Here is a 16003-nt window from a genome sequence, read left to right on the forward strand (position 1 = left end):
GGCTGATGCTGTCTGAAAGTTTGCATGAGAAGAAACGGTAATAGCAGTGTTTGCCTCTGCTTTAGAGAGAGAGTAGTTCTCTTGTGACTGCTGCCACCATTACAGAAATCCTTATCCACATTAGAATTTAGGAAAGAAGCCAGCATGTATGAGCTGAAGGTAGAAATTGGTATAATTAATGCCAAAGTCATCCAAAACACTTCTCTCCTCCTCCTCCTGTACGAAAGCCAAGGGGGCCACAGAGATTAGGTTACCAATGATATGGAACTGAAGGGAAAAGGAGATGGAAGCAAGGGCTCAGGATAAGGATGTAGATGAGGCGGTGGGTAGAGAGAAGGAAAGGTAGGGCGCAGCTGGCTGTAAAAAGTGTGTGGTGGCAGAGTCACTCCACCATGCTCATATTTTCATCTGCAGGGTTATGAGGACAACTGTGTGCAAACGCTTGATACCCCTGCAAACCCCTGCTGACTTTCTACTGTCATGGCTCATTTTGTTCTTTAAAGCTTTTAAGACTAAGTTTAAAGACAGGGTGCTTAACACAAAATTATGCAGATTCCTGAAAAAAAAACTGAGGAAAATGGATAGCACCCCGACATCTTTGTTCTAACTCTGAACTCGGACAGGAGATTAAAGCAACTTTTCAAAACACTTTATTTCGGGATACTGTCTTGCTCCCCCTCAAATTTGCCTGCTAAACTCCCACACAGAACTCCTCTATTAGAACTCCCTGTTCACACACAGTGGTTGCATGTTCCCAGGAACAACTGTATGGTTTAGTGGTTAAGAGAGGTGGTTTGGAGCAGTGGACTCTGATCTTGAGAACAGGGTTTGATTCCCCACTCCTCCACATGAGCGGCAGAGGCTAATCTGGTGAACTGGATTTGTTTCCCCACTCCTACACATGAAGCTAGCTAAGTGACCTTGGGCTAGTCACTCTCAGCCCCACCTACCTCACAGGGTGTCTGTTGTGGGGAGGGGAAGGGAAGGTGATTGTAAGCTGGTTTGATTCTTCCTTAAGTGGTAGAGAAAGTCGGTGTGTGTGTGTGTGTGTGTGTGTGTGTGTGTGTGTGTGTGTGTGTGTGTATATATATATATATATATATATATATATATATATATATATATATATATACACACACACACACTTCGTCTTCTTCCTCCTCCTCCTCCTTAATTCCCTCCAGGAAACTTGTATTTCTGCTATGGGGTGTCCTGTCCATTCTCTAATGACATATCTACCTGGCTCCAACACAGACTTCATTCTTCAGACAGTGTTTTGGGTTTTATTTTTCTTCACCTCCCCCCCCACCCACATACTCAACATGTTTATTTATTTAAACATTTATTCAACACCTATTTGTTTAACTTTTTAGCCACTCTGGTTTTTGTTTTGTTTTTCAAACTGGATGTATTTCTGTGGCTGAGAAGCTGAGTGAAAAGGGAGGAGATTGGATAGTGTTTTAGGGATGTGTGATAATTACCAGTCTAGAAGGTCCATGGAAGCAGAAAGCTGAGGGGGGGGAATACCAGCGTTTTTGGAAGCAAAGAGAGGACCCACATGCAAGAGGGGGTGATTGTACATATCCAAGACACACAGACACATAATGGGGCCAAAGGAACTGCCTTTAGACCCAAAAAATGGGTCCTGAGGTGGTATAAGGTATTCTGGAAGCAATGCCAGAAAACAAAGAATTGATTGCTTTTTGGACAAAGAATAGGAGAGGTTTAATGGTTTGTTAACTGTTTGGATGATAGGGTGCAGTCCCAAGAAAATGCCTGGATCTGTTCCTTAAGTGCCAATTGATTATAGGGATGGGTGCAGGTATGGTGAGAAATGGTCTGCTCAGAGTGCTGATTAAATCATTTTAGGGTGACACAGAGGGGTTTAGTTAACCCCATTGTTAAACCAGGCAAACCTCTAGGCTAGGGGAAAAGGTCAGCTGCCAACCGCTTCCTGCCCAGGCTTGAAACAAAATGGTTCCCAAACTCTGAGGGGCATCCATTTGGGAGGGGGAGCAGTGCCCTGCTCTAATGCCAATCTTAGAGGCCCCCTTGCCTCCATGAAGCCCTTCAATGGGAGGAAGGGTCTGGCTGCTAATACTACCTCTATGCTAAGTTCAATCTATAGCTTCTTTGTGCTACTGCCATGGGAATAGATCTGTATTTAGTAAGGAAAAAATGCAGAAAAGAGGGAACTGCCCTTTAAAAAAGGTATCCTGTTTATGTAAATATTGGCTGGTCACGTTGACAGGGCTAATTTCTGAAAATTGCTATCACTTAAAATTTATTTTTTAAGATCAAGATCCTGCCATACTCCTACAGAATTTAGAATTTTATAGCAGTAAGTCAATAAATGCAGTAGCTTCTTATAACTGTTGAAACTTATCATCTAAAATCCATAGATAACCATTGATGGTACTATATATAGGCACTGGCTATAGCCTCATTTCAAATGCACATTTTTAATACTTCCTGCTTTTCATTTTTCATACATTAGAAAAAAAGAATTAGCAGATTCCTAACCTCTACATTTTACAAGTTTAAGCACCTTGTCAGGCAGCTATGGAAGGGAATGCTGGGTCAGGACTAGTTCAAATCAGTTGCCAGGGCAACATTGGAGGAGCATCAAAACACTACAAAACCTAAACAAGTACAAAACCAAATAACCTGGTTAATGTTTATCCAAGCCAAGAGATAATCCAAGGTAGGGATTTCAGACAAGCAACACAAGCGAGCGAAATGAGGAAGAGATTTAGTAGGTAAGGCTAAAAAGAAGATTGAATCAAGAGAAAATGTACACAGAGAAGAGAAAGGGGGTGGGTTTTTAACAAAACAAGTGTCAGGGGTGTATTCTGTTCTTACCATAAAACTGTTTTCTTTCCATTACCTTCTTATAGCTGGTCAGAACAAAGTTTACAAGAGCATTGTAATGTTTGCTAGTACAATAAGGGAACAGCCCGGTTTGGATCAAGTTCTAGAACAGCAAGACAGCTAAAATGTATTCAGCACATTTTCCAGATGACAGTCTTTCATTCAGCCAAAATGAAAGGCTCTGGCCAATAACCAAAGCAGTCTGGTAGAGAAGTATGGGGCTCATCCATAGAGTACAATTTTCTTGCTTCCACTGTCCCACTGCAGCCCAAAATGCCTCCTAAAATGCAGGGGCGGGGGGATGGTCATAATACCAGGAAGAATTTTGGGCTACAGGAGGAGGAAGGATGGAAATTTTCCATTTGCAGAAACTTCTCGGATCCATCTCAGAGTTTTCCATGTTAGCTGTCAGGAAGCTGTCTTTAAATACTTTGCTAACAGCCCATTCATGGGTGTGTGGGTGGAGGGGAGGAAGCTCCTTAGGAGCCAGTGTAACCTCATACTGGCACAAGTGCCCACTAATCCCATGATAAGGGGCACGTATGCCGGCACAGAGGGCATTTATGCCGGCGCCTGGGCAGTGTGGAGCTGTGCCGGCCTCCCCCACCAGCGCTGCCACTCCGGGAACTAAATCCTGGAAGAGGCAGCATAAGCCAGTGTGGAAGGGTATTCCTGGGGCGTTCCCGGGGTGGAGCTTCCTCACCCCTTTCTGCCCGGTGATGCCCCTCGGTGCAGCGGCGTGGCTATGCCACTTTTTTGGGTGGCGTAGCCCTGCTAATGTCAATGGGGCTTTTTTGTTCTTTTTCTATTTCTTAATTTTTAAAAATAGGTTTTTCTTCTCCGTGGGGGCTGGGTGCCTCTTTGGCAGTGGTGTGGTTGCGCCATTCCCAGCCACCATGCAACTCCCTCCACCCCCAGGAATGGGCTGCCGATAGTAAAACATGTGCCCATTTTATGAAGATAACAATGCTGGCCTACCTTGCACAACTGTTGTAAGGTTCACAACAATACCATGTTTAGGAAGCACTTCAGATCCTGAAAGTGCCATATAAATGATTATTAGTAGTAGTAATGTTATGATACCCTGTGGGAATTGGGAAGGATTGAGGCGAGGCTTCAGTGTCAGTGTAAAACAGAACTCCCTTGCAGAGAGCTGAGTTTATTTTATAGCAATTGTAATCAGCAGCAAAGCTGAGCAAGGCAGAAAGCAGCTAGATTCAGTGACTAGAACAGCTTGTCCATTGCTAAGGTATATTGTTGCAATATAGGTTTCTGCAAGGAGCAGTTGCTAACCTAAGAACAAAGGCAGCCTTTATGGGCGGTGGTGTGCCAGCCAGGCCCTGGACTGCCTCCTCAAGGCCTGGGCGACGTAGTTTTCTACGTCACGTCTGGGTGGTGTGCCAACAACCAGTTAGGCCAAAACCCTATACCCTATACCTTATAGGCCTAGACAGACCCTACAATACCCTCCCTCAAAATGATTGTATCTCAGGAGACTAAGTACCATTGACCTCAATTGGAGGGACAGGAGGTGAAAAGCAAGGTCTAAAAAATGCAGAAGCAGTGGCCGGCAAAGTGGAGAGATTTTCAGAAGACTGTTCAGCCATTAAATCTATATTGTATTGATAAAATCAGCAAGTCAGCAAAGAAAGTGCTAGTTACTATTTGAAAGATTTTAAAAACAATTACCTAATATAAGGTATATTATAATATAATATAATATATATAATATAATATAATTCTTTAAGCAAGAAGAACATATAATTTAGCACCAAAAGATTTCAGAAACATTTTGAGAAAGAGAACATTTTTAAAAAAACCTAGTACTTTCCTGTCTCATTGTCAGTAATATAACCAGGGGCCAGGCTACCACTGATTGCCAATAAAACAGCTTGCATTGCAAATCCTTGATTTAAGATCTTTTGGAATTCTGGTTCCAGCATGATTCCCCCTCAGCAGACAGTCTTCCAGTCTCATGCTGTCTATGTCAGATATCTTAAAACTTTAATGAGTTTTATTTATATGTATGTTGATTTTACATAATAACACTATAAAACATGATAAATACTCGCTGCTGAAAGTGGTAAAAGAGAATAATGTTCCAGTTCTTTCCAAAATTCCTTGCAGATTGCATATTTTTCCTATTATGAGAAGCACATATATTAAAAACTACTTCCCTTTATGCTTAAAGATAAGATTTCATATGTTAATTATGAATCTTAGGGATTATTAAATATATATTTGCCTCATTCATGTTCGAACAACGGTCATGGTAAAATCTTCTATTTCTAATAAAAAGGCAAACTTTCCTCTCTGATATGTTTCAGACCATAAGAAAACAGATAATATTCTCCCTTTGACACGTTTTAACTTTCTCCTATCCCTCCTTATTTATTTGTCATAAAGCTGTGTCCTCTTTTCACAAGAGCTCTGACCTGGATGGCCCAGGCTAGCCCGATCTCATCAGATCTCGGAAGCTACGCAGGGTTGGCCCTGGTTAGTATTTGGATGGGAGAACACAAAATAATACCAGGGTTGTGATTCAGAACCAGGCAATAACAAACCACTTCTGAACATCTTGAAAACCCTATGAGGTCACTATAAGTGGGCTGTGACTTGATGGCAAAAAAAAAAAAAAAAAAGTCATGCTATTCTACTACAATTTGTCTTAAATATAAAAAATATCAAGACACCTATCGGGATATAAGTTCTAATACAAATTCTTGGACTATTAAGCATGCAAATTCTTGGGACTACTAAACAACAAATATTAATGAGCTGAAGAAGGCTTCTACGAAACGCAGCCAGGATCTAGAGGGCGCGTACTCTTTTGGGACTCTCTTCTTACATATTTTCATTATTGTTTAATTACGTTGTCTATGTTGCACTCAGCAGGATCTGTGCTTCCTGTTATGTACATGGTGAATGTACACTTAAATGAATTGTATGTAGAATAGATTAGATTAGAATTAGAATAAGATTTCCTATACATGGTTTATTAATTTAATAAACTAAATTGTTATATACTGAATGAATTTGGAGCCTGTGTGCTCTTCTGGAATTTCTAACCTCCAGGTAATAGCAGAAGATCTCCTGCTATTACAACTGATCTCCAGCCAATAGAGATCAGTTTGGCTGGAGAAAATGGCCGCTTTGGCAATTGGACTTTATGACATTGAAGTCCTACCCCTCCCCAAACCCTGCCCTCCTCAGGCTCCGACCCAAAAATCTCCCACTGGTGGGGAAGAGGGACCTGGCAACCCTATATAGGACAGATTTCATCTCCTTTAAAAAAAAAAATAAGGCAATTCTGAACTCTAGTACAACACAACTCCTTGCCCCTTAGTTTAAAACTTTCTTTCTTAACAAAGTGAGGTATTCTCTTAAGCCACCATTTCAGATGATTTTATGTTAACAGAGAAAACTCTTGGGCTGAATAGTATTACTGGAGCCAACATCTCTTCTGGTTATTAAACTTTTCCTTTGATCATTAGTCAAAGCACATTTTCAATATATTTTCAGCTTTATTTTCTAAACAGTCTGAAAGATAGAGCCACTCCTGAAAGGTTCTTTTCTGTTTCTTTTGAATTCTTAAGATTTAGATTAAACAAAAAAAATGGTCATCAATAAGAATTTCCACTTTTTTGTTGCTTCTTGAATTTATGTTCATTATCATGGAATAGTATAAACACAGATGTCTAGATTAGCCATTTACCTAAATGTCATAAAGCAAACAGTGTTTAAAGCATGCTTGAATGTCATACAGAATAAAGATCAACTGACAGTGCAGTCCTAAACAGAGTTACTTCAGTGGGTTTAGAAGGGTATAAATCTGTTGAGGATTGCAGTAACAATCTCCACAATTAGCTGTTTGGGGATGATTGTCCTGTGTGGGGGTTGTAGTGCTATATGATTTTGCTTTCTTTTATTCTTCTAAGAATATCATGCCTAGGGTTGCCAACCTCCAGGTAATAGCAGGAGATCTCCCGCCATTACAACTGATCTCCAGCTGATAGAGATAAGATCACCTGGAGAAAATGGCCACTTTGGCAATTGGACTCTATGGCATTGAAGTCCCTCCCCAAACCCCACCCTCATTAGGCTCCACCCCAAAAACCTCCCACCGCTGGTGAAGAGGGACATGGCAACCCTAATCATGCCTTATAGTTGCTGAATTCTGATAACATCACACACAAACATTCCAAAGCTTTTGATTGCTGTTAAATATAATGTAAGCTGGTTTGTTTGAGCAAACCTCTTGAGATTAATCAGTATCAACACAATGAATAGAATTGCTGTTGACATATACACCTGCCGAAACTAGTGCTGACAGGGGACCAATAAATATTCTTGACCTATGTATTAGCATAAAATAACCAAACCAGTAAGTCCATGCACTTCACCTACAAAATAATGCTGCAGCGTTAAAGATTCAAACTGTTTAACCCAGCTTTAGGGATTTTTACTCATAAGTAAGTAAACTGAATAGGGACTTATTCCCTACTAAAAATGCATAACACCTAGAGATTTTTGTAACATGTCAAATGACCTTACTAATTCTAATAGAAAACCAGAGTGCAGTTGTACTCCCAAATCCTTTTTTATTTCAAACTGCAATGAGGCACAGCAATTATGTGCTTTCCCCCCATTTCTGGAAAACTACCACATTTTGAAGCAAGATGCTGCTGAACATATGTAACATAGACCTTAATGAAAGGATTTATTGGAAGGAAATCCAGTAGCTTTAAGTGCACCAGGCAACTTAAAATACCTCTCCAGAGATAGCACTTAGCCCAGGTTATGACACAATGAGCTACTTTCTGCCAAAGTTACTATAATATACTTTATACTCTTCTGTACTCTACCAAAGGCAGGAGGCCTCCATTCTGCCACAGTCCCTGGTCTCTGGAATATTTTCTTAAAACCAAACAAAATAAAAATAAGTGCAGGTTTTCTCTTGCCTGTGTAACCTTATTGGTGTAAATTAGTCATAAAGTATGTTAAGGCTGGTCGTGAGGAAAGCAATGCCTCATGCAATCGATGGAATATCAAAGTTCAATTTAGTAAACAATTTCAGTGTTAAAAAAGCAACACTATTTAATCTGAAAGAGCTAACTTTAGAAAGCAAACAATTTCAGAAATCATGTATGAGAATTTTACTCTTGTGGCTTTTGATGTCATGGAGAAGTCTCTTTCCTCATAAACATACCTACCCATTTATGCCTTATTTTGTCACTGTCATTGTGGAAGGAGGAAGACTGATCCTGACTTGCACAATGGTAAGGCAGATATGAAGTGGAGAGGGCTGGTCTTGAACTGGTAACAAAGCATGAGAGCAAGCAGTATGTATCCAATGAAAGTGCTCAAGTATTATATGATAACAGTTCCTTCTGATGTCTCATACAAGACCCTTCGTAAATATTGCGCTCCAGTCACCAGTTTATACATTTTGATTTGGAAGTTGGAAGGACAGAAAATGTAAATTTCTATTTATAAATATTTTAAGTTTAAGTATAATTTTAAACTTTGAAGAAATGAAAATAAATACATCAAGGTTGCCAAGGGCTGGTAATGTCACATTTGGCAAAATGTTTCAGGTGCTCCTTGAGAAATCCATGGGCAAGGAGACGCCAATGCACAGAAGAACAATGTTTTAAGCAGACTTTCCTACGCACAGAGGCCAGGAGAGAGAGCAAATGCAAAAAGCAAAGATGAGAAAACTCCTGTAGGATTGAATTATTACCTTCTGGTTCCTGACAGCTAGCTCCCTGGAGGTTCAGAATCTGAAACCACTGAAGACTAAAAATTCATGCGATTTAGAAAGACAGTTCCTGTTTAGAGAGAGAAATGTTTGATATGTTTAGTATTCTGGTCCAGTCTAATTCCTGTGATAGCATTGGTTAGGATTACTATATTTAGGTTCCTCAAAATTGGGTAACTTCTTTTGTATATTATGCAGCTGGTAAATTAAGCAAGTAGGGCACATTAATTGTGCTGTCAGTGAGGGCTCACTGGTGAGGGATCACTGAAAGGTTAGCTTAACCTCATGCCAGGATTTGTTCAGGTCCTTTTCTAAGACAACATCAAAGCAGAGATTTGGAGCAAGTAGGAATTGGACAAAATTGCTATGCGTCCCACTTCTGCCAGCACTAGGGTTGCCAACCTCGGGTTCAGAAATACCTGGAGATTTGAGGGTGGATCCTGGGAAAATGAGGTTTAGGGAGGGGAGGAACCTTGGCAGGGTATAATACCATGCAGTCTGCCTTTCAAAGTAGCCATTTTCTCCAGGAGAAGTGGAATAAATGTTTCAAATAAATAAATAATAAGCAATTTATGTAGTCTGGAGATCAGTTGTAATTCCAGGAGATCTCCAACCCCACCTGGAGGTTGTCCACCCTAGCCAGCAGGGATTCCATTGATAGCCTTTGCTGGTAGAAGAGAGGAGCAGAGGAGGATTTCAACTAACTCATCCTTTCTCTGCTGCCCCTGCAGGCTGCTGTTGGAAAGGCAAGGCAGGGAAATATTGACTCCTATGATATTCATAGGATGCATCCCATACAACCCATTCCTGAGGCTGGGGCCCAAATCACCTTAGGAGGTGGCATGACCCCTACGCCGGTGTCTGTGCCATTTGCGCCATGCAAACTGGCACGGACGCTGGCGTGGAGCCACTTACACCGCCGGCCCCTCTGGACCGCGGCAGCAGTGTGGCCCTTGGATGCTGGCGCAGCCTCCCGCTAGCATTCTCCCAGCACAAGTCCCTATGTCAGCATCCCGGGAGGCGTTCCCGGGGCATTCCGAGGGGCAGAGCTATCTTTAAGCAGCTTCCAAACCCCTTTCACTCCTGGAACGCCTCCCGGGATGCCAGTGGTCCTGCACCACCTTTTGGGTGGCGCAGGCCTTTTTTCCCCTCCATGGTGACTGGGAAGCCTCTAAGGAGGCTTCTCAGCTGTGCCGTCCTGGCCGCCGCGGTTCACCCCCACTGATAGTCTTTGTATTAAAAGACACGGTAAGCTTTTGCTGCATCAGCAACGTTTTAATGTTCATTCATTACACAAGTTGTTTTATTGCTTTAATATTGTATTTAATCAGTTCTAATTGTATTACTGTGTTTGCAGTTATGATTATTGGTTCATTCAAAGCAGCATTTATTTTGTATAAATATCTAAAACCGGTTAGGAAAATGCAGAGGGAAAACCACTTTGAGTAAAATAAATTTCAAATGCAGTGAATAATTAAAGTAAAAAAATACATTAACACCTAAACTAAAGCGATTCTCAGCTCTTACATTATTGGGATCCCATCAAAAAGGTCAGTGTTTGCACTGAGAGAAGAGAGACTGAAAACAAAGCTGTTGAATTTGGCTGTACAATCAAAAATGTAATTCCCCTCTGAGAAGCCAAATATCTGGCAATACTATTATAGTTATAAAGGCCTTGTGTGCTAGTTGACATGACTCAGCAGGAAATACAATAAGAAACCCGAAAGGTTTTCTTCAGGAGGAGTATAGCGGTATACCTAGTTTCTAATGTTCAACAAAGGCAAGCCAGACTTTGACAAAATACTTCCCAAGCCAACTTTAATACCTTAAACAGAGCCTCTCTAGATTTGCCAGCAGGCCTGGAGAAAAATGACCTGTTCCTTTAATAAATGCTTAATGTCTAGGAATGGGTAACTGAAGCGTTTCGTGGCATGGAGGTCAATAACATCCCATTAAGCCACTGTTAAAGGGATGGGACATTTTTTTCTTCAGACAGCTGCCAACTAGGGTTGCCAGGGCCACACTGATGAATTTCAGGAGCTTTTGGCAGATGGACCCTAGGAGGGAGAAGTGCTGCTGGTGCTCACCTGGAAATTATATCATCACCCCCTCCCCCTGTGACTCTAGGAATTTCCCCAATCTCTACGGTAAAAACCATACAGATTGGGGAAATTCCTGGAGCGGGGGCGGGGGGGCTGTGACATCATTCACCTCCTAGTTTTTCTCCTGTGGCTCACTTGTTCACGTGTGGGCAATTGAGTGCAGGGGCCGGAGTTCACGCCTGGACACACATGAAGCTGCCTTATACTGAATCAGAGAGCCTTGTTCCATCAAGGTCAGTACTGTCAACTCAGAGTGGCAGTGGCTTTCCAGGGTCTAGGGCTGAGGTCTTTCACGTCAACTACTGCCTGGTCCTTTTAACGGGAAAAGCCGGGGATTGAACCTGGGACCTGCATGCAAAGCAGAGGCTGAGCCACAGCCCCTCCCCAGTTCGCCTGCCATATAGGCATCTGGAAACCTACTGCCAATCCTACCTCTGACTACAGCCCTTAGAGTAATCCCTGTTTTCCTATGCAAGTTGTCATTTCAGAAAGGTATCCTAATATCCCCAGAGCACTTGAAAACTTTTAATTTTGTATCTGTGTGAAACGCTTGGACATAACCAAACCCAACATTTTCTACATATCTTTCCTTCCACCCTCCCTGCTTCTTTCCAATAGTACAGGAGCAAAGAACAGGAGAGTAACAAAATCAAAGATAAATTAGCACAAAGCAACAAAAATATGATGGTTTGGGACATACATAATAGGAATGCGAAAATTTGATGCATAGTTCTAAGTCTGACAAATATTCAGGGGAGTCAGCATGGTATAGTGGTGGACTCTAATCTGGAGAACTGGGCTTGATTCTCCACTCTTCCACATGAGTAGGGACTCTAATCTCGTGGTCCGGGTTGGTTTCCCCACTCCTACATATGAAGCCAGCTGGGTGAACCTTGGGCCAGTCACAGTTCTCTTTAAACTCTCTCAGCCCCACCTACCTCACAAGGTGTCTGTTGGGAGAGGAAGGGAAGGAGATTGTGAGACAGTTTGTTCCTCCTTAAAAGGCAGAGAAAGTCGGCATATAAAAACCAACTCTTCTTTTTCAGTCTGTATCAGTTCTTAAATGCACTGAGGCACATGCCCCTCCCTGGGAGCACCGGTCTCCCACAGTGATAACAAAACAAACTTTTCATGCAGTTGGCTATGGCTGCTTGTTTAGGAAAGACTCAAATGTCTCCATTGCCATTTCAACTCAGCCCCAAGCCCCTGGACTTCTACATGAAGATGAACCTGATTTTTTAAATATAATTTTTGCTTCACTTCTCATACAATGTCACTGTTTCACTGCATAATGGACAGGGTGTGCTTCAAAAGGGGCAGGGAAACTGAGTGATATCACATCATGCACCTTCTGCCAGACTACATAAATCGTTTGAGGTTAGAGGATTATATATAATTGCCAGCCTCATCTGCTGGGAGGAAACATTATGGGGTCCATAGCATACCTTTGGAAGAAATACTAGGTTGTGAAAGGTTTGCTTTCCATGCTCTCTTTGGAAGAAACAGTGGGATGTAAAAGGTTTTCTCTCATCATTTTGCCACAACCCCCCACCCCCACCCCACACACACAATTTAGGAACCCATCCCTTGTAAAAGAGCTCATTTTAACCAGACTTCCATTTCCATACAGAGAAATATTTCAAAAACTGCACAGTGAAGCAAACTAGCAGGACTGTACAAGAATCTGACCCTCTCTGTGTGCATCAGAGAAGTTTTATGTCCTCTGGAAAGTACTGAGGCAGTAATTATAGCTTTGCAGAAGAACTCAATATGGATTTAGATCTCATTTTTAAATACTAAGTGGTTTACAAAATGCCAAGGATTAAAAATGACCATAAGGAATGTCATCTTAAGGTTAAAGGAGTAGCCACTCCTTTAAAAGAAAGGCTGTGTGAGGTATGGTTTGTAGGCAAAGTAAGATTTGATTTTCAGGGAATCAGCCCTGTTTTTCCAGCATCCAATCAAGGAAGTAGGAACATTTTCAGGCCTTCTTTGGGTGTGGGAAGCTATAGCATAGTGATAACTACAGAAATATACACAGCAATTTTCTACACTCAATCTGTATTTTATTGTGTATATTTTAAAATAATGGTAGGAGATACTGCCAGTCTATTCTGTTTGCTACTGCTAACCAAATTGGTTATATACTAACCTCCAAGTCAGACCATTATAACAATTTTCTGTGTGTGATCCTTTTTGTTTGTTCACAATGTGGTGTTTCTCCTTGGCGATACGTAAACCTCAGACTTTACAGTTCTATGGTAAACTGTGGACTAGGCTACCAGCTTAATTTATAAAGCACTTAGATCCTTAATTAATAATAGGGAAGTTTCCTACATCTGGCATTGCCATTCCTGAGATACAACAGGAAATCATAGGCTCTACCTTCTGGGACAGACTCTACCTTCTGAAAATGTTCCCTTCCCCCACCATTCTGGGAGCACATGGGCTGCTGAGCAGAAGAAAAGAGTGACCGCCTTCCCTTCTCCCCTTCCCTATCTTCTTTCTGAGAAGCACGGCAAGAGCAAGTGGGATGGAAGTGGGAGAAGGTGTCTCCTGCCAGGCCACACATCTTGGTTCTCCCCCCCCCCCATTTCCAATAGTTTACTCCAAGCCAAGTACAACTGGAGGCAGGACAGAGATACTCCAACAAGCTGAGCAGCTGAGAGCAGCAAATCTGGTGAGGGGACATCTTTCTCCTTGCTTGGCCACATTCAGCCAAGAACAGCACCCAGATTCACGCATGGTTTGAGAAATGTGGCAGTGGCCAAAGCAGTTGAAGTTTCTTCTCAGTTGTGCTATGAAGGAGAGGGGTGACCTTAGATAGCTGCTGTTAGAAGAGGAGTTGGAAGGAAGAAAAATAGCAAACAAGTTTTGGGGGGAGTGGCTGGGATGTTGGAAGATATGAAAATATGACAGGCATTTAGCTGGTATTATACAGAAGCGTAATGTTTGCCTCGGGGTTCAGTAAGATGAAATGCTCTCCTATCAACATTGTTCAGTGAAAATGGGATTCCCAGTGTTCATGAAGCTGAGCTCTCTTGAGTTTCATCTTCCAGGACCAAAACAGTTCTTCAGATCAAAAGCTTGTCTCAACATCCTGAATCACTATCTAAGGCAGAGTGCCAAGTGTATGCAGCATTATGCTAACTCAAAAATAGTAGCAAAGATTCCATTCCATTGAATGAGGTGAAAGACTGCACACAAATTACTATTACATGCTCGACACTTTGCAAGAAAAGCAGCTTAATTCTGGCTATGGCAGAAGATGTGACCAACCTCTATTTCTTTCTTTGTTTTAGGATAATGGACCTATCCCAAACCGAAGACCAGCGACTTTTTCACCTGGAGGAAGCCCAACAGACAACAAGCAGATATCAAACTTGCAGTACAATAATCCTACTCGACTGTATACAAACAACAACACAGATTCCAGTTTGCCATCACAGATGAGCGGTCTCTACATCACAGCTTCCCAAAGGTAAATAAGACAGGCCCTTTCCATCTTTTTTTTGCTGCTGTTTTGCTGTCAGCTGGAGGAATTATAACTGTGGCTTCACAAAGCACTTAATACAGGGCTATTTTCCCATCACAACCCTGCATTGGCCATCTGCATGGCACAGGCAAACAATAGTGGATTTGCTGCCAGAAAGCAAGCCGCGTGTTTATCTCCTCCTTCTTCCAAAGAGCTCAAGGAACTGTACATTCTTCCCCACTCCTTCCTTTTATCCTCTCAGCAACCCTGTGAAAGTGGATTAGGCTGAAAGAGGGAGTGACACCCAAAGTTACCCAAGGAGTTTACGGCAGACTAATTTCAGTCTAGGTCTTCTTAGTCCAAGTCTGATGTTCTAACCACTACCCCACACTTAATTTCAAGTAGCCCATTTGCCTGCCTGCCTCTTTTCCCTGCCTGACTTCTCATTCTCGGTAATACGTGATAAGTGCAACATTTTTGGATCAGTTTCAGGCCACTTCAGTTAGTGCTGCTTATTTATAGTACATTCTTTCCCTATCTTTTTCATTACTCATTTCCAAATCTCTTTTACTTGCTGCAGCCCACCAATAGCTCTTTATTTTTCCTAATTAATATTTAATTGGTGCTATTTTTTCAGTGTTGTGCACCTATGGAGTTGATTTTTTTAAATTCCAAAAGCGGAGCCAAAATCAACAAATCTACTGGGAACTCACCCTCCCTCAATTTTTTACCTTTTAATTAAACATTTCCTGATCTCATTTCATCTTTAAAACCACAGCTGTTCTAAATGGCATTCTAACCAGGACATGATGAAGAAATTACCAACAATATCACCAACCTGACCATTTTTGATCCCATATGCTTCAATAACCTTCTGCCATGGAGAGCCAGCATGGTGTAGTGGTTAAGGGCAGTGGTTTGGAGCAGTGGACTCTAATCTGGAGAACTGGGTTTGATTCTCCACTCCTCCACATGAGCGGTGGATGCTAATCTGGTGAACTGAGTTGGTTTCCCCACTCCTACTAGGGCTGTGCTTATCAGTTTTACCGAGCCACAAAGAAACCCAAAATAAGCCCTTTCGGCTTTTTTAGGGTTTAATTGCAGCTGAATGGGGGAAAGGAGAATATGGCCAAAGCCGGATAGCCCCTTCCCAAATGAACCAAATAGGTATTCGGGTTATTTGGGTTCGGCTATTCCCCTAAGGGAATCTGTGCTGCGGGCCTTATGTAGGGCTGGAGAAAGCTGTCAACACAGATCTAAAGCAATTCCATGCTGGTCGGATTCCCAGGAGGCCAAAAAATCAGGGTGGCGTGGAATTGATTTAGATCCCTTTTTAACAAAGCTCCCCCCGCCTGCCTTCCCAGGAGTCCCGAGAAGGCGGGTAGGGGGAGCTTCACTTAGATCCGTGCTGCCAAAGCTGGCAGCATGGATCTTAATGAATCCCATCCGCTCACCTTCCCTGGTGTTCCGAGAAGGTGAAGGGGAGGAAGGCTTCAGTTAGATCCATGCTTCCAGCCTTGGCAGCATGGATCTTAGTGAAGCCCCCACCCCTGCCTGCCTTCCCGTGAGTTCCATAGGAAGGCAGGGGAGCATTCCTTTCACTGCTGCAAGTGGCAAAAGTAATGCCCCCCGCCTTCCTAGTCAAGACGCTTGCCACCTTGGGCCTCCATGGAGGTCCAAGGCAGCAAGTTTCTCCAGCAGGAAGGCAGGGGAGTGTTCTTTTTGCCACTGGCAGCAGCAGAAGGAACACTCCCCCCGCCTTCCCATCTTGCTGATTTTTGGTATTTTTCGGGT

The 16003-nt window shown here is 42.4% G+C and overlaps 1 protein-coding gene across 1 annotated transcript in view; it reads left to right on the top strand.

The window, feature by feature from the left end:
• PDLIM4 (PDZ and LIM domain 4) overlaps positions 1-16003 on the top strand; it is a 94578-nt gene that overhangs the window by 68589 nt on the left and 9986 nt on the right. The window contains exon 4 of the mRNA XM_056856012.1: positions 14037-14215. Within this exon, the coding sequence (XP_056711990.1) occupies positions 14037-14215 (179 nt within the window). The remainder of the gene's footprint in view (positions 1-14036; positions 14216-16003) is intronic.

This window comes from Euleptes europaea, chromosome 1 (assembly GCF_029931775.1).
Source record: "Euleptes europaea isolate rEulEur1 chromosome 1, rEulEur1.hap1, whole genome shotgun sequence".
NCBI classification, from domain to species: Eukaryota; Metazoa; Chordata; class Lepidosauria; order Squamata; family Sphaerodactylidae; genus Euleptes; species Euleptes europaea.